Source organism: Camelus dromedarius, chromosome 15, assembly GCF_036321535.1.
Source record: "Camelus dromedarius isolate mCamDro1 chromosome 15, mCamDro1.pat, whole genome shotgun sequence".
NCBI lineage: Eukaryota > Metazoa > Chordata > Mammalia > Artiodactyla > Camelidae > Camelus > Camelus dromedarius.
The window spans coordinates 56,624,468-56,647,464 of NC_087450.1; the positions used below are offsets into that span (position 1 = coordinate 56,624,468).

The 22,997-nt window shown below is 48.3% G+C and overlaps 1 protein-coding gene across 4 annotated transcripts in view; it reads right to left on the minus strand.

Annotated features, from left to right (window-relative positions):
* LPIN1 (lipin 1) overlaps positions 1–22,997 on the minus strand; it is a 113,258-nt gene that overhangs the window by 62,085 nt on the left and 28,176 nt on the right. For all 4 annotated transcript variants that reach the window (XM_064494725.1, XM_010989678.3, XM_010989677.3 and 1 more), the window contains exon 2: positions 19,303–19,359. In XM_064494725.1, coding sequence (XP_064350795.1) covers positions 19,303–19,359 — 57 coding nt within the window. The remainder of the gene's footprint in view (positions 1–19,302; positions 19,360–22,997) is intronic.

Genomic DNA, 22,997 nt, shown 5'->3' on the forward strand with positions numbered 1-22,997 from the left:
CACACCAGGCACTCTGTCCCACACACCTCTCTGCCCCCCACCCCACCGAGCTCACTCACACACACACACAACACAGCTAAAACAAGTTTCACAAAACAAGACCTAACCTAAGATTAGTATGTCCTGGTCTGGTGTTTTCTTTTCTATTCTATTTCATTAAAAAATGACTATGGACCTACTACACTGATCTTCAGACCAGTGGGTCCCAAGCTGAGTGGTAAAAAACACAGACCCATGTCCAGACCCAGGGGTCCCCGCAGGCAGAAACTCAAATCCCTCAAAATATTCCAGCTGCTCATAACCCAGTCCCTACCCCAGCCCCAGATGCTGCTCACTTCTTGTTTGTTGAATAAAAGGGGGAGGGGGGAGACATGGGAAGAGGAAGAAGTAGGGGAGCACAGGAAAGTGGGGAGGACACAGGAAGGGGGGTCACATTCTCCCTGACAGCCCCCACCACGGGCAAGAGGCTCTCCCCGCCTCGTGGCTCAGGGCCCTGGTGCAGTCCCCACTCAGGAGCCCAGCCCAAGGCGTCCCCAAAGCTGGACCTGCTGCCACGAACAAAAGCAGGCATCGGGCCCCTGCTCTGTCTCTAGACCCTCCACTCACAGCTTAGAAAGCTCATATTTCAGGAAACAGCCATCAAATAGGCACTTGGAGTCATCTATACATTAAGAACGTGTCAAATCGTTGATGGGCTTGTTGCAGCTTTGCCCAAACTCTTTTCACAAATCCCATTCAGATTTTAAGTGAGTGGGCTTAGCCCGTAATGACCTGGGCCAGGGTTCAGTGAAATGTAACAGGTGGGACTCTGCCCCCGCCTCCCCAGGGAACTCGACCGACGCTGACACTGCCATCACTCAGTACGGCCTCATGCGTTCCTCATCACCCTGACAGCCCGGGGTGCTCACGCCTCGGTCACGCTGAGGAAGTTGGATGCAAACAGGTCAGACCACCAGCCTCAGTGTCCCAACCTGATCACCGTCTTCGAGGTGTTTCTCAAAATGCTCCAAGAGCCGCCCCAGCCAACAGGCCCACAGTCTTCGCCGATCCCCAGGGGCACACTTGCTAAATCAGTCCATCTCCTTCAGGGACACTTTAGACCTCAACCCCAGAAGAGAAAGGACCCAAGAGACGCCAACTCACAGTGTGAGAGGGGGTCCCACAGGGATGACTGACAGCCCAGAGACCAGTGTTAGGTAGGACTGTCCCAACCCTTTGAATAGCCCTCCTCACTGGCACCTAATGCTCCTCCCTTAAAGTAACAATGACCACAATGAGTCACTGACACCCCCTACTCTGTCCCGGGGCACTTGTAGATCTCAGCTAACTTTGACAATAACTTGTGAGTGGGTGTGATTGTCTCTTCATTTCAGAGATGAAGAAACCAACACTCAAGAGAATTTGTCTTTGGCCCAAGTTACAGTAAGTGCCAACTCAAAGCCAAGTTCTCTGCACCAGCCTGGGTTCCCAGAAGGCCATGGTGGCCTCGGGCCCTTTTTTGAAATATCTTTCCACCTCTCTGGTCCTGGGCCCTGAGTGCACCTGACTGGACAGAGGGCTGTCCCACAGGCTTCCTTCTAGCTAGGCTGGCCACCGCATCCCCTCCAGGGCAGACCTCGCCTCAGCCTTTCCGAGGTCCCCCCAGGACCAGGAGATCCATCAGTCCCTCACCTGAACCCCCAAGTTCTCTCCTGTGGAACAAGACTCAGCAGGTCTGCCCCCTGCAGCTGTTCTTTTCCAGAGAGCTAAGATTTTTGATGACTGAGACCTGGGATGGTGAACGCACTAGGGGATGGCCCCACAGCAAGCTGAGGCAAAACTGAGAAGAGCCCGGGGCCTCCAGACCCACTAAGTTCCAGTCGGGGGCTCTGTCCAGGCCTGGACCCCCAACACCACACGACCCGACACACAATCAGGCATAAAAGCTCAGAAACACACACCCATACACAAAAACACTGCATAATAAAACAGATACTGGCAAACATAAAGCACTATCAAAATACAGAACAGTAAGGCAAACTCAGATCTCCCAACATTTCTAGGGGGGAAGAAGCGTAAGTGTGCATTCATTTCTAGATCACTATACATTCCTCAACTGCTTACTTTAATTCTTAAGACCCATATTATAGGACAGGCAATCAACAGTAAAGTTCACAACCACCACCCAGCACCCCTCCCATAAAAACGTTTTTTGTAAGTTCATCTTTCCAAAACACTCCTACTCTCCTGGGGAAACTACCAGCTTCTAAAAAAGCTCCAGATCAAGACCACCAGTTGTTTCAGTCAAGCTTCCTGTTCGGTGGTCACACACTGGGTTGACATCTGCTTTCTTCAGCAACCACCCTCCACACAAATTATCAGCCAGTCAATCTAGACACACTCTAGCTCCACGGCACTCAAAGTTATTTCCAAAAAACTGCATCCTACATTTGCCGAGCCCTCTTCAAAATAAGATTATTCGCAGGGGTATCTGATGGAAGGCCTCGCACCCGTTAGGCTGTAGGAAAGGTGCACGGAGGCTGGCAGAGGGGGACCAGACTGTAATCTGAGAACCGGGATTCCAACCCGGGCTCAGCCTGCAGCCCAGCAGCTGTGTGACCTTGGGCACGTAAGTCAACCTCCCTGAGCATCAGTTTCCTCAACAACAAAGCAGAAATTCTAAACCCCGCCAAGGGAACAGTTTCGTAAAAGTCCCTAGCACTAACCTGAGGCTGCTCCCTGCCCAGGTATTACCCACCCATCCTCCCGGGGTGGAGCTGGTCCCTCCGTCCCGGGGTCCCGCGGCCGCCCCTCGAGTCCGCCAGGCCGGTCAAGGTCAGCCTTGCGGGAGAAGGCCCGAGGGATGCTCACGAGGCCGCGGGGCTCCCAGGCCTGTTTTTCCGCCTCCTTCCCCGAACCACTAGCCCCGAAAGGGCTGCGGGGACAGACGGCGGCCCCCGGGTGTCGGGTCGGCCCGCGCCCCCCGGCCAGCTCCGGCCTGGCCGCGCCCCGCCCCTCCCCTCCCCGCCGGGCCCAGCTGAGGCGGCGGCCCCTACCTCGGTGTCCGCTGGGGCTCCGCCCGGGCTCTGCGGGAGTCGACACCGGAGGCGGGCGGCGCGCAGGCTGCTGCTCACCGTGCGGCGCCGCGCGCGTGGCCGCCTTTGTATGCAAACACCCAGCCCGCCGCGCGCTCCCTGTCAGCGCGGCCCCGCCCCTGGGGGCGGGGCGAGCGGGGCGGGCCGGGGTGGCGGGGCGGCGTGAAGGGCCTCATGAGATGCAGGCAACCCGGCCGCTTTCAGGGCCCGCCCGGCCCTAGGCGGCGGAGATCTGTCGCAGGAAGTTCGACTTAGTTTTCCTGTGGGCTTGGGACCTTAGGCCATGTTTCTGATTTTCCTCCCCAAAGTCTTATATTTAATTCAACAGTTTAGATTGATATTTCCCGAACCGAGTGCAGTGGGCAGCCTGGTAAACCGACTCTTCCTGAGCTGTGGGATCTGGGCACGTCCCCGAACCTTTCCGACCCTCCCTTCCTTTCTTCAGCCACACCGAGGCCGCGGCAGCTGTGTTGGCCCTACTGAGACTTACACTTAGCTTCTCACCACGGGTCCACCTTTATCCGAAAGACCAAGCACCCCTGCGGCGTTCACTCGTTAAGCAAATACTTGTCAGGCTCTGCCCCAGCACTGGGACATGTAGCTCTGAACAAGAGAGACAGGTCCCTGCCCGCTTGGAGCTTCCGTTCTCCAGCAGGGAGACATGGAAAGGGACAGATAAATAAGGAACAAAATAATCTCTTGTGGCGAAATAATTTAGGTCAGATGATCAGAGGTGGTCACACTTGAACTGAAATCCTGGAGAGAAGAAACACTCAAGTCCTACAAAGATGTGGGAGGAGCCAGGGCTTTCTCGAGAGCAGAAACAGCAAGTGTAAAGGTCCTGAGGCAGCTCTCTGAGTGGTTAGAGCCATGGGGCAGCTGAGGACGGCAACAGGACCAAAGCTTTAGGGTCCTGCAGACCAAGGCAAGGAGTTTAAATATTCCAAGAAGAGGCTGAAACCTGGGAATCATGTGATCTAATTCACATTTTAAAGTCACTTCTCGGCTATGTGGAAAATGGCCTGTAGGGGGAAGGAGTGGAAGCGAGCAGACAGGCTGCTACTGCTGGAAACCACAGCAAATGACGGTGGTTCGCGCTGATAGGAGGGTGGGAAGGGTGGTTCGGCCAAGTGGAAAGACTTCGGATATATTTTGAAGGTAAAATCCATGGGTTGGCAGATGGATGGTTCGGGTGGAGGTAGCGTAGAGTGAAAGAGGAGATCAAGGGTGAAATCTCCATTTCCAGCTTCCAGCTTGAAGAACGGAGGGACGCAGTGCTCTTTACTGAGATGCACAAGGAAGAGGGAAAATGCAGGCTTGGAAGGAAATTCAGGAGTGCAGTTCGGCTACTCTAAGTTTGAGATGCTTTCCAGCCATCCCTGAGATGTTGGAAAGGCATCTGGTGCCCTTTGGAGAAGTCTGCTAGGTCTAGATAAAAGTTTGGTGTCCTTGGCGCTTTCCCTGGTATCCCCACTCCTGCCATAACATCTAAACAAGGCCAGATTGGCAGGGAGAATTTTTTCCAACAAGCCACTAGAGAGGAACCCACTAGATCACATTTCAGTATAAGCTGAGTTGGGTTCACCAAAGCTCTTGCCCTGCTGATCCTGCCCTCTCTGGAGTCCCCCTGGGAGGGCCCCTTGCTGCAAAGTCTGAAACCAGGCAGTCACCCAGCTGTGACTCAGCCAGGAGAGCTGAGGTGATCCCCTGAGCCAATCCCTGGACCTGCTGCTTTCAGCTCAACTCGGAAGAGAAGGAACCACAGTGATGAGTAAACTTGCTCCAGCCGCTGGAGGAGGAAGGAGGGAGGAGTGATGCTAGAGCAAAGCAACATAAGCATCCTCGAGTCTAAAGACTCAGTTTCACAATCTGGAAAATGGGAGGCAAATGCTTAACACACAGTTCCACTTTGAGGATGGAAAAAGTAATCATGTAAAATACGTGGCTTTTGCTAACTTTAAAGATTTTTAAATTCTAGAACCCAATACATTGAGTGGCAATTCCCCGAAGGATGTGTTCAGCGTGTAGCCCAGCATTGGTATGGGGTGACCTGCATGCCCAGCTTCAAGACCCAGCAGGCTGCTGACTCCCTCCTAGGAGGGACACCCAGAGATTGCTGACTAAACAATTACAACTCCTCAACGGTCAGAACTTCTCTCTGCATATAAAAGCAATGAAAGAGAATGATCTAAACGGCCCTATACTAGCTGGAAACCTCCTGCCTTCTAGGCAGTGACAATAACTATTATCCTGGGAATTCTGAAATTTTCCAGATTGGCTACCTACACAATTGAAAGGGCTCTGCAAGTGGGAGGGGAGGCAGAAAGGGTGACCGTCCCTCTTCACGGGAGCCCCATGAGACAATACAGGTAGGTGTGCAATTGACAGGTCTCCTGAAAGCCCTGGGCGGTGACATCAGTGGTGAGCTCTGTAGATGCCCTGAGCAGAAAGGATAGCAAAGAAAAAAAAAACAATGAATTATTCCCCCAGAGGGCTGCACTTTAATCTCATTGCCTGACTTGGGCTCCTTGGAAGGGAGGGTGCAAGGCCAGCCCTGGGCTGTAGACCTCATGACTTCAGCAGGATACTCCCTGGCTCAAGGCCTCAAGAGTGAGATGGGAACCAGGGACAACCTGGCCCTGCCTCACTCCCTCAGAGGGCAGAGCACAGAGCAGCGTGGAAATCTATCAGTGATGGAGTGCGTTCCCTGGGTGCTGGTGGGTAGGCTAACCAAAGCAAGTTTCTTGGGAGAAGAGGCAGGTATGAGACATTCTGGGTTCCACAGGAGGGGAGGAGGAGGAGAAGGGAAGGTAAACCAAGGGGAGCAAATGTCTGGAACCAAAGCACAGAGGGCCCACCCCCAAATTTGGGAGAGGGTCAGATTAGGGCTGAGGCATCCAAGAGGACCAAAGAAGTCGCAAGGGGATAAAGGAGAGTGGGTGACAGTTGGTCACAGCTGCATCTTGAAGGCCACACCACCCTAATTGACCCTAACAGATACATGAATTAGACGGCATTGTGCGCCCTCCCCTGGGCCACGTGCTGGGGGCAATCCAAGATTCCTGGGGCCCGTGCGCATGGTGCAGCCATGAAGCAAGGAAAACCTCCGGGTTCAGAGCAGAGAGGGATGTACCGCAGCCCCACTGGCCGGTGGGAGTAGCTGTCATTTAACTGCCTCTGGGCCTCGGAGAACCAAGCCTCCCTCCTCTAAGGCTTACTCAGAACAACAGAGAATTTCTCCCTCCGCCACCCTGCACATCTGAGCTAACAAGACCAACAGCAGGGTGACAAGAACAGCAGAGAGAGAGAACAAATAATATGCAAAGGGACCCTCTCACAGGTCCAGCGCAAAGGGAGGATCTAAAGCTGAGAGTCACGTAGGTCTTTCTCGGGCAAACTCATCTCTACCCTAAAACACAAGGTGTTCCCACAGGAGTCTGAAGGGTTTGGGGCACTGAGGGTAACCACAGCAATAATGAACCAGAAACCTGGCCAACTTCCACCCAGGTTAACTCACACCCCAACTCAGAAGGCCTGCCAGGGGGAAAAGGGGGTCCATGTCTAGAGATAAAAACAGTTTGTCTAAGTTTCTACAGTTCTACCAAGATGTCCAGCTTTCAAGAAGAAATTTGGAGGCAAATGAAGAGGCAAGATGACATCCTTGCAGGACAGCAATCACAAGAAACAGACTGAGATGTGACCCAGATGATGGAACTCTCTGACATGCATTTTTAAAAACCTGATTAATAGGTTAAAGTCTCTCATTGCATAAGGTACACAATACGCAAAATCCAATGAGTAATTTCACTGAGAAACAGAAACTAGAAGAATCCAAAGAAAATGCTAGAAATGGAATATATAGTAATGAATATCTCCAGCAGGCGCATCCATAGACTCAACATAAAGAATAAAGAAAGAATCAGGGAAGCTGAACCAAGGTAATTAGGAACCACCTAAACTAAAACACAAAGAGGGAAAAAGAATGAGGGAGGTGAAAAAAAGAACTGCGCATCTAAGAGCTGTGGGTTAATATCAAACAGTCTAGCATTCATGTAGTGGAATCCCAGAAGAAGAGCATGAGATAGCTGGGCAGAAGAAATATTTAAAGAAATAATGACCCAGAATTTTCCAAAATTAGTGACAGACACAAAACCACAGATCCAAGAGTCTCAAAGAACACCAAGCAATCAAGCAGGGTAAATATTCACACACACACACACACACACACACACTCTGAGGCACACGCAGGTACACAGGCATATCACATCTCAGTTACTGAAAATAAAAGCAAAGAGGAAGTCTCAAAGTCAGCCCGAGAAAAGACAAATTACACAGAGGAACAAGATAAGAATTATAGCAGACTTCTCATCAGAAACCATGCAAGAGAGCCAGTGAGTAAATATTGTGGACTTTGTGAATGATGTGGTCTCTGTTGAAACTAATTTCTCCCATCAGAGCACAAAAACAGCTATGGACGACAGGTAAACAAATGGGCATGACTTTGTCAATAAAACTTTATTTATAAAAACAGGTGTTAGACCATATGACATAGTTTATCAGTCCTGGATCTAAACCAAAATCATGGCAATGCTCTGTGTGTCAGTAGCATATATGAAAATAAAATCACAAAAGATGGGAGGGGAGATAGGAGTGTACTGTTACAAGGTCCTTCCCCTACACATTGTATTATTTTTGAATAAATTCTAATTAAAGATGTAAATTGTAAGCATTTGAGAACTCACTAAAAAAATTAAGAACTATAAATAATAAGTCAATTAGGAAATAGAATGGAATCACAAAAAAGTATTCAAGTAAAGCCATTGAAGGCAGAAAATGAGGAGAAAAAACAAAGAACATATGGCACAAATAGAAAACAGCTAGTAAGATGGTAGATTTAAATCAGCCATATCAAAAAAAAAAAAAAAAAATCCCATGAAGTAGACCAGTTAAACCCATACGGGTTTGTTGAGTGGTTAATATGGGAAAGCAGGCTGAGACCAACACATCACGGCCACTAATGGCAGCCTAGTGAGTTGATGCTTTAAACAGAAGGCCCTGATAGATAAATAAATAAACCTAATTACAAGGGGAGACGGTATATAGCTCAATGGTAGAGTGCGTGCTTAGCATGCACAAGGTCTGGGTTCAATCCCTACTACCTCCATTAAATAAATAGATAAATTGATAAATAAACGGAAGGCCCTGGAGAACCATTAAAAGCTTATAAGCAGGGAGTGAAAACCTATGAAATCTCCACTTTATGGAAGTGAATCTGGCCATGGTGGGCGGGCCATATAGGGTGGCGGGAAGGCTGGGCAGCAGACGACAACGGAGGTAGGCGGCTGCTGCAATGATCTAACTGTCCAGTTACAGGGTCAAGCGATGACCAGGTGTTGGTTGTCATGGAGAATGGATGAAGGAACATTGCCAAATTCATCAGTTTTTGAGTCAGTGAAAGTGCAAAGCTCCAGCGGTAACGCCGCGATCCCCACCCACACTCCAGGTGGGAAGTGGGCGGCACCTCTACAGGTGTGAAGTCCTCACCCCAAGCTGTGAAATGAGAGCCCTGGGAACGTCCCCGGAATCTAAGTCCTTCTTGGATGTAGAAAAACTGGTTTTTCTTTTGTTTCCACAGTCATCCATTAAAGAAGGCTAAAAAGACCCGGGAGAGAAGAAGTGCTTCAGGACCTGTGCTCCGGCTGGGGACTCAAGTGTAGACCCCTGTCTACACAAGCTGGCTATTCTGAGACATCTCTGACCACCACCCTATCCTGACTCAGAAACATAACAAAACCAAGGGGAAAACCCACCGTCTTAAAATCCCAATGAAATTGCGCTTGCTGTGAATATTTGTGTGCTGATTACCACTCGTGCCTCAGCTCTGTGGAATATACGAAGGGAAAGAGGGACCAGGACGGGGTTGGAGAGCAAAGGCAAACGCCACCTATTTCACAGAGGTGCCGTGGGCTCTCCTGGGGTCCTGGTTTGGGAATCAAAGTTCCTGTCCCCACTGCCTCATTTTTCTAAAGGGAATTCGACCCTGGAGATTCCTGTTAGGCGCCAAATGCAGAACTCCCTGAAAATACGCTCAGTATCACGTGCCGGCACATACATCGAAATGGCACTTCCCAGGTTAATAAGATAGAATATCGGAAAAATCATTTGGATACATTAGAATTTAACAAAAATGCCCCATCCTGTATCATTCTTAACTCCACAAGAAGGCAATCAATGACCTGGAACAGACAAGGAGACTGTCTAACAGCTCAGAGCAAACCCATTAACAGAAGGTAGAATCCAGACTCAGAGTTTTGTGATAGGGCTCTGGTGTCCCCAAATGTCAGTCACCGATTCCATTCTGCAGTGAGTTCGGTGCCTGAGAAGCCAGCACAGGAGACAGTCTGACGTACTGATGGGGGCGGCCAACGGTATGCTCCACCCTCCCTCCCGCCATTCACCTTTGCCACCGGAAGAAAGGCTCGTCTTCCCCATTTGGAGAGCATATTGGCAGAACCCCATCCAACTCCCACTGACTTCACAAGGAGGTTCCTGCTCCTGGGATCACTGGTCTCCTGGATGATTTTCTTCTTTCTCCTAGTTTTCTAGACCCCAGCAGGCTGGGCCACCACTTACTGGCTGTTGTTAAGACTAGCATGGCTACCCCCAACCCCACCCTGTCTTGCCCGTCTCTCTCTTTCCTCCTGATCTTGCCCCTCAACCCACCTCCTCCCCTCCCATTTACTCTCCTTCTCCCTCATCCTTTCATCTGCGCCCTCTGCAGACTCCGCTAAAAGCTCATTGTTGGGTGGCAGGATTGTGATGACCTCACAGAGGTTATGATGTCAGCGTCTGGTGACGCGCAGAGGAGGAGGGAGAGAGAAGAGGTGAGCTAGGGCTAAGCAAGGCTTCTGCGTGAAGCTGGCTGGAGACCAGCGCTGGACTCAGGACAGAACCTGGTCCACGCTGGGGCTGAGCAGAAGCTGGGCGCACAGCATGACCAAATCCGTTCATGACATCGGATTTTGCCTTGCTGATTTCTGAATTCACGGCAAGCTACTGAGAAGGGACATTTAATTCAGAAAGCTGCACTCCAACAAACTGAGAAAGCACTGAGGGTGGAAATGGCCTTATCCATTCGTTACAGAGCACGGAAATTTGGTGTTATATACTAAGCGTGCCATTAAGAGATTTCTGAACTAGACATGGCTGCAGAAAGAGCTTCAGTTCCAAGGAATTTAAGCTCTACAAGACCTCTATAAAATGCTTAAGTCATAGACAAAAATGATGAATAATTATAAGATATGGTTGTTGAATTATTGTCCAATTAACTAAAAATAGTTTTTAAATGGTGATAAACTGGAAAGCTATTACACAGTCAGAATGGAATCCTTTAAAATATGACAATATTGCTACACGAGCATCAGACATCTTCAGGTGTGACCCTGTGAACCCAAACTTTTAGTTGACTATCTAGGACCATCTTGTGCCCCACTCTGCCCAGGCTGTATGCAGAATGAGAGTTGGGCTGTTTTCTCATGCTGAAGCCGTTTCCTTAGGCACGACCAGAGAGCCCACCACCGAATGTCACACACCAGAGTAGGAGGGAAAACTCAGGAATCCTGGTTCACAAACCATGGGCCTTCGTGTTCTTTGGGAAAATTGAGAGCTAGAGCCAGAGGCACACAACTGCGTCCCCCTTCCCACGTCTCCTTTGGATGGTGCTTTCAAATCTTGATGGAAAAGTCCTATTTGTAAGACAAGTTCTTACAGGGAAGAGACTTCTTCTTTCGTCTTTAGCTCCCAGTAGCTTGGATAGATTTGTGGTTACTGGAGAGCCTGAAAAAGGATGTTCTCATGTTAAAAGGCTGGGCAGTCGGTTCTGGTAACTGCATGGGATTTGTACGTTGCTCTGTTGACTTGTCGTTTGGCCAACACGGCACGGTTCAGTAAATCATGTGCACATCTGGCACATTCTGTCCTGTATACGAGAATGCAACTGGAAGCAGCAGTACCGAAAATACCTGCAAGTCATTTCAACCAAATGCTATGCTCTTCTGTGGTTTCTCCAGATCATGCCGACCCTTCCTTACCAAAGTTTGGAGGCTAAAAAATATTAACTTGCTTCTTAAAGTGTGATTCTCATCTTTAAAATGCATGGTATTCTACTGAGTCATGAAGCCAGCACGTTTATGGCCACGAGATTGCAGCTGACGTGCCACTCTGCCAGTCTCGGGGGAGAAGACCCCATGCCCTGTGGTGCTGGGCTGCACAGATGTGCATCTGCGAGCCCGAAACAAAGGCAGTAACTTTTCCTGGTTTTCTCTGCGGGTCACACTACACTCACAAAACCACTTGCAGGGCCGGCCTTCACACGGGAGAGCCATAAGGATGGCGGTGCACCTGTCTGGAGGGAATGACCCAGTATGAAAGGCGAGGCCACACCACTCTCTAAGTATAATAACTAAAGCTGTTTAACCTGCAGAAGAAAACCCAGTGGAGGGAACGGGAGGTGGAGAGATGGTGGCCTAGTGCGAGCACAGGGTCATACGTGCCTGTAGATTCCGAAGGATCTGAAGGATGAAAATCGGTGGATGTGTGATCACCATACAAAGGGCCTAAGGAGACAGGTCAGGCCTGTGCACAGACGATCTGGGAGCTCCCAGCTGGACCCCCGTTGGAACAGGGCTGTGGAGGGGTCTGAACAGCGGCAGTAAATTGAACCCTATTCTCTTACTGCTCCTCCCAGCCCTAACTCCACGAATAACTTCTCCCCTCCCCTTCTTTCTCTCTGCCTTCCAGAGGTAACTGATGTATTTTTTGCATAACTAATTTGAGAATTCTGGGCTCAGCTTTAGGGTGTCCCACCCGAGCAACCCGCAGAGGAGTGGAGGTCTGTGTAGAGGTGGGCAGGTTGGGCTCGGAATGCTGTCACCAGATTCCCTGGTGCCTGGATTGAATTAGCTGCTCCCCCAAACCCACCTTCTGCACCCCTCCTAGTGAGGATGACCTGGTTCTAGGGAAGTTCTATGTTGGGTGAAATGGAGAAGGTGATTGAGGCTTCTGTCCCAAAAGGAGAGAAGGGACAAAGGGCACACTGTCCAAAGGGACTGTAAGAGTAAGTTGGCTCCAGAAACTAATTCTGAGTTTCAGATCTGCCCCCAATCCAGCCCTCAGGTTCCATCCTTAAGGAAACCCAAGTCCCCAGAGGGAGAGTGCCCCTCCCCGATCTCCACACTAAGTGTGACCTGGGTCTCAGCCACGCTCTGTGATTTTTCCTCCCAGAACAGTGAAGTCATAGGCTCAGTAAAAAAATCCCACAGATCTTTCTGGAATCTGAGGTGTCCTGGACAGGGTGTGGTTCTGGGGCACTGGAGACCTGGGTTCTGGTCTGTGTTCTGCCACTTACAGGACCCTGCATATGCCACCTCAGTCTCCACCTGGGAAAGAGAGGAAGTGGGGATAGAGATCATCAGCTCTGACCTGTCATTTACTTGTTTGTCACGTGACTTCGTGGGTACAGTCTTGCATCGTCAACCTGCCAGCACCCCCCCAACACACATGCAGTGTGGTAACTGTTAATTCTGGGTCCACAACACCCTGGGCATCTCTAATTATTTCAAAGGATATTCAGATAGTTCCAGAAGAAGGAACTAATGTGAATTCAATTTAATTTAAAAATATAGCCTCTCACCAATATTCACCTCTCCTTCCTCCCTCCCCTGGGGACATGTAAGTGAAGGTTTGGGCATCTCTGATCTAATAAGAGGGAATTCTGAGCAGAGTAGGACATAGTCAAGACAAAGAATCATGTGGGAGTTTCTTGAACTTCAAATGGGAGGCAGGGAGTGGAGATAGAGCAGACAAGGATTTATCCCGGTCCCAACACAGCTCAGTTTTATTATCTTCCATCACACCCTGCTTTGTAGCGTTGAATGCACCACAGTATGATCTTGCTCAGCCGATGCTCAGCTTAGCTGCAGTGTCCTCAGGAGACCCAGGGACAGCTGGATAAGCTCGAAAGCATCAGAATCAGGGAGTGGCTCTAAGAGACACACACACCCGCTTCTCCAACGTCAAACATCTGACTGCATGTCCAGTGTCACGGGTGCTCTGGCTCCATCTGCTATTTCTCCATGTAATCTAAGCTCCAGCTGCACTGGACCATTTTGATGTGTTTATGCTTGTCCTGTTCCCTCCTACCACAGGGCCTTTGTACATGCTGTTCTCTCTACATGGAATCCTCTCCCCTCTTCACCTGGTTAACCACTACTCATTCTTCAACCTTTGTTCAAGCATCACTAACCTCCCCAACTATATCAGTTCTCCCTGTTAAGACACTTGTACTGTTCTGCAAATCCTTTATTCAAAGTATTGATAATAGTCAAAATGTTCCACTTGCATGTGCAATTGTTGTAAAATCTTTCCTCAGCCAGTGGACTCTGCAGCATAGAAAAGACTATTTCTGTTTAAGTTCACAGTTCCTGGCACTTAGGAGGTGCTTGATAAATATTTTGAAGCCTATGCTTAGGTATCATATATGGGCCATAGTGCCTGGTTGCAAACATATTCATTCTATGAAAAATAAACTAACGAGTCATGCCTGGTGTTAAAGGTACTGGTACCCTCATCATGCATGAAGCAGGAGAGAAGTCACAAAGAATGCACCCACTTACGCAACAAGCCATTTCTGAGTGCTGACCATGTGCCAGCACAGTGGAGGTTAACGGCAAAGCGATGCCTCTGTCCTCAAGATCTGGTAGATACAGTGTGTCCAGCAAGAGAAAACAAGGCCACACGATTCAGAACAAGATGCCCACTGGAGTGGGAGAAGGAACTGCTAAGAGGGAGGATTGGGAATACAGGCTAAGATGAGACATTGATAGATTGTTTCTACTCACAAGTGAGAAAGGGACCCTGGGATGTCTCTATAAAACCTAAGAATTCACTGCACAGGAAATGATCATTCTCTATAAGATTCTAATTAAATACATTACTGTTGGATCCAATCGTGCTAGTGCCTCTCACTAATCCATCCTGGACAAGGGCTGCAGAGTGAGGCTATGATGATTCAGGCTAAAAAAAAATGCAGTTGGCTGGAAGAGACGCGCAGAGTGTTTCTCGATGGGAACACAGTGAATGTTATCAAACACATGCAGAATGGCCACATTAACAATGCTAGACAAGGAGGAAAATCCTGGGGCAGGACAGCAGGTGGAGCAGAACAAACACAGATGTGTTTGTTTTCCCTTTACTTCCAGATATCTAATCTCATTAGATTTCAAGGAAACTGCAGAACTTGGAAACTTAAAACAGTGAAGAGAACGGGAGGGGCATCTTCAGTGGAAAAGATATTTAATCAAATTTGGAAGGCCAGTGCAAAGGGAAGGGCTGATTAAAGAAATAACAAGGAGCAAGTTATAACCTGGAAGACCTGCAAAGGGGCTGCAGCGGAGGGAGGGGCTACCTGCCCAGGAGAACCTCAAACAGGCACCGCAACCAGAACCACACGGGTCCCCGGGGAACAATCAGCTCCCTGACTGCTTATTCTAAAATGAGCTCCAGCAGTTGGAGCTCCCAGGCAACCTTCCTGTCCCATCCACGTTAAATAAAAACAGTCAACTGCAAATCAGCAGACCTCTGAGGAAACTCTGCAATGTGAAAGAGAAAGAATAACAAACGGGGAAACCTGACTCCAGAAGAAATACAAATAATTAAGGGAACAGCAGAGAATTTAATCGGAAGAAATCCCCAAATTAGAATGTCAGAGAGATCCGGGGAGATATTTCATTCATAAAGCAAAAACAGGAGTATGCTGTGAAAGAGAAAAAAATGGAGCACTAAAAAGCATTTTTAAAAGTAAAAATTTGATTGCCAAAAATAAAGGCAAAGTAGAAGATGAAATTAAGGAAATCTGCCAAATCATGGATCAAAAAGTTGGGCAAGAGGAGATAAAAGGGAGGAGAACTTCATGGGTTCATCCCACTCTTTTATTTGTCTTCCAGTTTCCTTTAATTTGTTGCAATATCTCATCTGCTGATATATAATAGTTTAAGTGTGTGTTGTCTACCAGGACAGCACAGACTTGTGCTCCTAGTTCTGAGCAGAAAGAATGAGACATGATCCGCCGCTGAGCACATCACTGTGAAGCCTCAGGACACAAAGGATAAATAGAAGACCCTAAAAGCTTCCAGACAGAAAACAATAATAATAACAGGTCACGCAGGAAGGGACAGAGTCAGACTGGCATATAGATAACATTGGTCATCAGAAGTCAATAAAACATACATTCAAAATTCTGTGAAAAATTAGTATCAACCTCAAATTCTAATTCCAACCAGACTATCAAATGTGAAGGCAGATTAAGAATGAGAGTCAGGCAAGGGCTCAAAAACATCTTCTCTTTCCCTTTTCTGGGAGGTCACATGAAAACAAACTTCAGTTGTGCTTATTTTTAACGAGTAAACTAAGAAAAGGAGAATACAAGAATCTAGGTGACCGTGGACGTATTGAGGGCTCCCAAGATGACAGCACTGGCGGAGGACTGAGAGCAGGAAGAGGGGCCTCCCGGAGAGAAAGGTGACGGATGGGGAAAAGGGCACCTACAAAGATTGCCGGGAGTTTGGGAGAACCACACGACATCACAGAGGTGTTAAACGCAAGGAATAAATCAAAAGAACTAGAAACTAATGAACGAGAGAAAATTCTTATGAAGACAACATGTTATCATGCTTAGGAACAAAGTCTCTGGAGCCAGAAGGTGTGGGTCTGAATCCTAACCCTGCCATTTATCAGCTGTGTGACTGTGAGAAAGTAGCTGAACCTCTCTATGCTCATTTTCTCGCCTCTCAAATGGAGATAATAATAGGACCAAATTATAGGACTGTGGTAAGGAACTGGTAAGTTAATATTTGTAATGCTCTTAGAAAAGAACCTGTCACTTGGTAAGTACCACATAAGATTTATTAAATAAGTAAGAAAACCAAAGCACTATATGAAAATCATGGTCATCCAAATAAGGTAAACAGATCTCAGTTAAAACAAGTTAATGGCCTTAAAAATAAAGAATGTGATCGTTTCCAGGTGACAGACCAAAGTAAAAGCTTAAGGACATTATGTGTGTGTTTTGGGCGGGAAGGGCAGGGGAGTCAGGATAGGCAGGGGATGAGAAGCATATATTTTTCTTCCAAACAGGGAAAAAGAAAGGCAAACACAACATTCAGGAAATACACCTCCCCCCAAGAAATAGTCCATCTATGAGAAAGGCAGAGTATGAAAACAGAACAAACTAAAACAGGGTGAGATTACACATAAATGGCAGAGTACAGGAAAAGAGAATGTATTTGCGCGTGCCGCTCTGTGTGAATCAGCCAGATTCTCCTCTATCAGTAAGTCCACAGGATAACGTGCAAAGGAGATACATAAATAGATGGGGTAGGAACCTGGAACTGGGCTTTAGTTGTCAGCCAGCATCTCCTGGTTGATTTTCTGGAAACTAAGCACTTGGATAAAATTTTTCAAAAATCAATTTAAATCTAGACAAAGTTAACTTCCTCACCCCACAAAATGCACTCCCCATCCAAGAAGACATTTTAAATCCTGCCCTTTTTCAAACCTAAAGGCAAGAAAGTACCAGAATGAGCAAAATATGGTTCCAAGTAACTGTGCCGGGATAACCTAGAATTCTGGGAATTGGTGTTTGTGTTAGACACATGCAATCAAAGTACGGGTTGTCCAAGACGGAGGCTTCATGTCACAAATTGTACCACAATGTTCCCTGTTTGAGCTAGACAGACGGGTTAAGCGTTTTTGGCGAACATTTCATTGCTCAACTCTCCCTGCAGAATTCAGGGTCTTTCGCCTGGAAGGAACCGCTGCGTGCGTGTGGGGACGCAGGCGGGAGGTGTGCTGGTGTGCACTTTGGGGGTTTGTGCATTCCACAGCCAGATTCTCCAAACTGAGAGCTGGACCTCCCGGGGAAGCCTTCCCTCAGACATTCCTCATGTCCATGAGGAATTCATCACTGACTTCTCTGTACCAGTGAGCCCCCGTGGAATTCCATCATGGGCCACTTCACAAAGCCTCGTCACTATGTCATTTCATGCACCTCTACATCCCCTATGGTTGGTGAGTCCTTCAAGGAAAAGATCAACCATGACACACTCATCACTGCACCCTCAGTGCCTAGCACATTTATTTACACAATAACTAGGAGACAGAGACAGTCAAGGACAGAGACAGAGATGGACAGAGACAGAGATTTTGAGTCCCACTCTCTGCCCTGTTTTACTTCCCCTTCATTTTTGATTTTCTCATCACTAAGCATTTTTGGAATTTATGAACCTATTTTCTGAGGATAACAACATGAAAATTACCAAAAGCTGGAATGGTAGACATTGTGATGAGAAACCCACCTGTATGCCCTCACCCACCTCCCTTTGCCGTACAAACTCCCTGGGTAACTTTGTCCCCTTGGAGACTTCTGTGACTCTGTTCTCCAGCTGACCCACAGTTCAGTATCTCCAGGCCGCACCTTGCCTCTCAGCTCCAGACCGAACAGAAGGTTGAAGCAGAAAGTTCCTACTTCACACCTCCTGCCCCCTGCTTCCTATCTTGTTACCAGGTGAGCTCTGGGAAGGGCCCGCACTGGGGCTGGCAGGAGAGGCTCAGTTGATTACTTTCCTTGACTGCCTCTCTTGTATGCCATGCACCTTGGGCCAGAGGCTGGGCCAGGAAGCCTGGTGGCCATGGGCTCCAGCCCCCCCCCCCCCCCCCCCCCCCCCCCCCCCGGTCTGGAGAACGGGACTCAGCCATGGGAAGCAGCCTCGGACCACCTCCTGATTGCGGGCCTGCATCCTGCCCACAGGTGGAGCCGCTCACTCACCGGGACTTCCTGCGCCTTCTCTCCTCCGAAGCGGACGCTCCCCTCACTCCAGCCTCAACTGCCACCAACTGCCCGCTGCTCAGATTCCTGGTCTCTGATTGGGCCCCATCCCTGCCAATCCACTCAAGAGTTGAACTTCTGCTCCTCACAGCATCCCTGGGGCCAGGCCTTCCTCAGCAGCCCTCTTCATTCACTTAACTGGAGCCTCTGGATTCACCTCAAGGAAGACCCTCTCGCTCTGGCTGGCGCTGCACTCGGCCTCCTGGGCCCTCTGCAAACCCTCTTGGTCCACACTCCGACCAGAGTCTCTCTCCCGACTCAGCTCTTTGAGAGTGAGACCAAGTGTTATTTCTAGTCTACACCCCCAAGGCTTAGGACAGGCCACAGTCAGGACAAGTCAGTGTCCGGGCTTCACCACTTCTTCCCTGGATTATTCCAGAAACCTTCACGTGAGCCTCCCCACCCCTAGTCCCCACCTCAGTTGACTCCCTCAAGTCTCCTGGCCCCAGGAAAGGCTCTCAGGTTGAAAATCTACAGGGTAGAGTGAATTGGATGGAGTTGCTGAAGCTTCAAGTATAGTCCAGGGCCAGGTAGGGTGAGATGAACACACCGTGAGGGAAGAACTGCATGGAGTGGGACCACGGCCAGGGGTGCTCAGCAAAGTATCTCCCCAAACCGGAGAGGCTCAGAGAGCCAGATTCATTAGCAGGGTCTGGAATCCGGGATGGACGGAAGGGGCAGGGGTGGTCCGGCCCTCGGGCTGTGTGTGGTAAGTGGGATCTAGGGAGACCCCAGAAGAGCAGAGAGCAAAGCACGAAGTAGAGTTGCAGAGAAAACCTGAAGGGCCCGGCTGAGGCTTGGGGACCAGGCCTAGGGCAGTGACACTGAGGCAGGAGGACAAAAGAACCAATGGAGGAAGGAAGCAGGAGGAAGAGGTAAAACCTGCAGAAGGGCTTTGACAGGTTCAAGGGCTTTTATTAAATACCTGTGACAGTCCGTCCAAAGCAAACAAACGGCATGAACTTAATATGAACCTTTTCCTGTTGGCACTAGGGAGCCATTGAATGTTTTTTCATTGGGCAGATGACAAAATCAGATCTATGCCTAGGAGACGATGGCTGCCAGGGAGAAGAGATTAGAAACTAGCCAAAACATTCTCAGCAACATTTGGGGCTCACGAAACCTTTATAAGGGCTACAGGCCGACTCTGAAAGCTTCAGTCGGATGGCGGGGTCCTGGTTTGGGGACTGCTTGTATCCACGGCAATAAACCAATTTGTCAAAGAGTATTTTCTCTCATTTTGAAATGTCAAAGTATAATTAGGACATTCACAGCAACATCACTCACATTAATGTTTGAAGACCATACATTTCGAATCCATCCAGGGTCTCTCATCATTGGAATCTGGAAAACAAAAGCATCAGAAATTAATTAATGGAAATGTTGTGGAATGAGAAAGCACCACCTCATGAATGTGCTGAAAACCACCAACAGTGCACTTTAACATGGTGGGTTTTGTGGTATGTGAATTATAGCTCAATCAAAAAAGGAATTTGAATAAGAAGAGTGATGTTAGTAAGGTCTTTTTTTGATCGTGTTCAAGTAGAGCCTGAGGTCTTGGTCACAAAGAACACACAGTGATGTCATAAATCTCCCCGACTCCTCCTCTCCTCCTCCGTCTCCTCCTTCCCAGAGCACGTGGAACGCGCTGGGGAAACTTCAGGAGATAAGGCAACATGGAAAAAGATAGGACTGAGGGTCAGAAGACGTGCTTTCCAGGTTCTAGTGCGTCTTAGCTGGGTGACTGCACAGGGCTAGTTTTCTTATCTGTAAAATGGGCGTAACAATAACCCTGGAGCTGACAGGTGTGTTGTGAGCATTAACTGAGTCCATTCTGGCTAAAGGGCGAAGCCCAAGTGCACGCAGGTGCTATTAAGACTGTGGGTGTGAAATTATCCAAGCAAGTAGGACCCGCACAGTCTGCTTTTCCCACAGGGGCCCCAGTTAGAGCTCCCAGCCTAAGGGATGTGTTGAGTTTTCGAAAGCCTTTAATTATACCTAAGTTATATTCAAAAACATATAAAGCAGCCCAGAATCAACAAGCCCTGAGCCCCTTTCTCCTGTTTCCTTCCTCTGGTCGTGCCCTCCTTGCCCTGTCACCTACCTGCTACTCGTCTAGTGCATTTAGCTTTTCCCGACCAGACTGTTGATTGGCTGATAATTAATGGTGTGGCTTTACCTCATTATTTATTGAGTTTCTCTCAGGGGTCAAGTACTTCGCTGGGTAGTGGGAAGGCAGAGAGACGAGTGAAATATAAATCTTGTCCTTGAGTTACCCATAATCAGGTGAGGGGTGGTGGGGAGGAAGACGTGAAGGGAAGTTTTCTGTGGCCAGGGCCACCATCAGCACATGCCCAGGGTCCGGGGGGAAGCACAGGAGGGGGCCAACGGTTGGCCTGAAGGAAATAGAAGGAAGGATCCAGGCCAGCCACAGAAGGTGACACCTGAGCTGCTTCTGAAGGACGGGTGGGGCTCTTGGAGAAGAAAGGAGGAAGAAATTCCATTCCAAGCAGAGAAGAGAGTGTGTTCAAAGAAACAAAGCATCACACATATGTTTGGGGGACAGTGAGGACCGCCTGTGACTGGAGAATGGTTCCAGCTTGAGCAGGCGGTACAGAGGAGCCTGGGGTGCTCCGTGGTCAGGAGGCATGAATAGAGTGGGGTCATTAAAGAAAATTATTTTAATGCTTTCCTTAAACAAAATCTTTTGAAAAAGCCCATATGTAAATAGAAGGCGAACGCTTTGGTCACATCAGGGAAGAGGCCTGGAGATCCCGGTCTTGGCAGCAGAACCCTGGCTTCAGAGACCACGATTTGAGAAAAATCTCTGTACCCAGTGGGGAGCTACCCAGGACTAGCATGATCAGATCTGTTTTATAGAATCGCTCTGACATCTGTGGGTTGGAGGCAGAAAGGCAAATTTAAAGGCTCTTCTAGCAAACAATCGGCCAGGTGTGAACAAAGGTGATGACAATGGGGAGGGAGACGGGTGACTGTGAGTGCCACCTAGTGGGAGGGTCCCCGGGCTGGCTGAGCAACTTGGATGGGTCGAATGGGTGAAGAAGAGGGAGATTTTGAGGATGACTGGTTTCTGGTCTGGGTGACCAGGTAGATGGTGGTATCAGTAACTAACTGAGGAAAACTGAAAGGAAAAATTGGGGGAGGACTATGAATGTATCCTGGGACCACATCCGGAATAAAAAGCATAGATTTTCCTGGAAGACAGAACCTGGGAAAGGAGGCAGATGTGAGTCAAGGGATTCTACCCAAGTCTGGATCCTGGCTGGGAAAACAGAACAAGGCGACTGGCTTCTTCATCTATAACTTGCTTAATATGGTAATCAATTCAGTCCTGGTTTCAACTGAACACGGCATCTGAAACACTTCTGGAAAGGAACCCAGTTACGACCTCCTTTTCAGCTCCTCTGGAATATTACAGCATGCTGCAAAAAATCATGCCACTTGGATACAGACGTTCTGGACCATCCAACTCAAATTCCTCATGGGGCACAAACACAGTCACAAGCCCACCAGCGCTCTCCGGGGACAATAGTTGCACTGATTTTACACTCACGAGGTAGGCTAGGAAGGCAGGCGGCAGTTTAAATTCACAATGCTTGGATTTGGTCCCAGTTAGAAACGAAGTTTCAAATCAAATACCAAATACATGTTTTACTGCCATGGGAGCAATGACTCTGATCCCCCAAGAATTTGGTTTGATTTCAGAGATTAAATATAAACACAAGAACACCAAAAATGGTGATCCCATGTATTTCAGTAGTAATTTCTCTCAAGGGTAAGAAGGAAATAATCTCATTCCACCCCACGGCTAGCTGTCTGTTGTCATTCAAAATTCTTCCACAAAATTTGAAGCCCAGCCTTTGGACCCCGGGTACCCAGCAGTTAGGAATCATGGGGGAAGCCAAAAGTGAACTTGGGTTTGAACCCTCATTCTCCCACTAAGAGCTGGGTGGCCTTTAGCGAGGACTTTAACCTTTCTAAGCCTCAATCTTCTCATCTCTAAAGAGAGGTGAACGATGAAATAGTTCCAGTGCTGATGTAAGAATCAAAAGAGATAATGCTGTGCCAAACAATAATGGACAAATTTTAGTTGCAACTCCAGGATGATGATCACGATGTGGAAGACTCGGTGTGAGGAAGAAGTGAGCATCTTCTGAACAGTTGGTCTGCTTTCGCCCTATTTATACGATGAAGTGTGCATTTGCTCAGGTCCTTCCTTAGGCAATGGGGGCCAGAGCCACACGGCTGCTCCACTCCTTGTAAATGAGCTGGTCTCTATGAAATACATGTTTGTGTTAGCCTCAATCTTGCTCTGTTTTATGCCTCTACCTCTTTTTTCCTTTTATTCCTCATTTAATTTAAACATATGTAACTACTATGGACTGAATGTTTGCATCCTCCCAAAATTCATATTTGAAGCCCTAATCTCTATGATGGTATGTGGATGTGGGGCCTTTGGGAGGTAATAAGGTCATTAGGGTGGAGCGCTCATGAAGGAATTAGTGCCCCTCTAAGAAGAGACAGGAGAGAGATGAGCTCTTCCTCTGCCACGTAAGGATGCATCAAAAAGTTGGCCATCTACAGGCCAGAGGGAAGGCTCCCACCAGAACCAGACTATGCTGGCACCTAGATCTTGGACTTCAGCCTCCAGAAGTATGAAAAATAAATTTCTGCTGTCTAAGCCACCCAGTCTGTCGTATTTTTGTTATAACAGCCTGAGCTGATCAAGACAGAAATTCTGTTACGTTTTGAACCATCTTTTGTCCTTGGATATGTACAGATATGGAAAGAGAGATGATAATAGATGATAGGTAGATAGATAGGTAGATAGATAGATAAAAATGGAAAAATACTTGGAGAATGAGCATGGTAAATGTGGACAGATGAATAGATAGGAGATTGATGGACACTTTCTTGTTATGCTGTGTTGATTTGCTTGCTCACTGGACTACATTGATCAT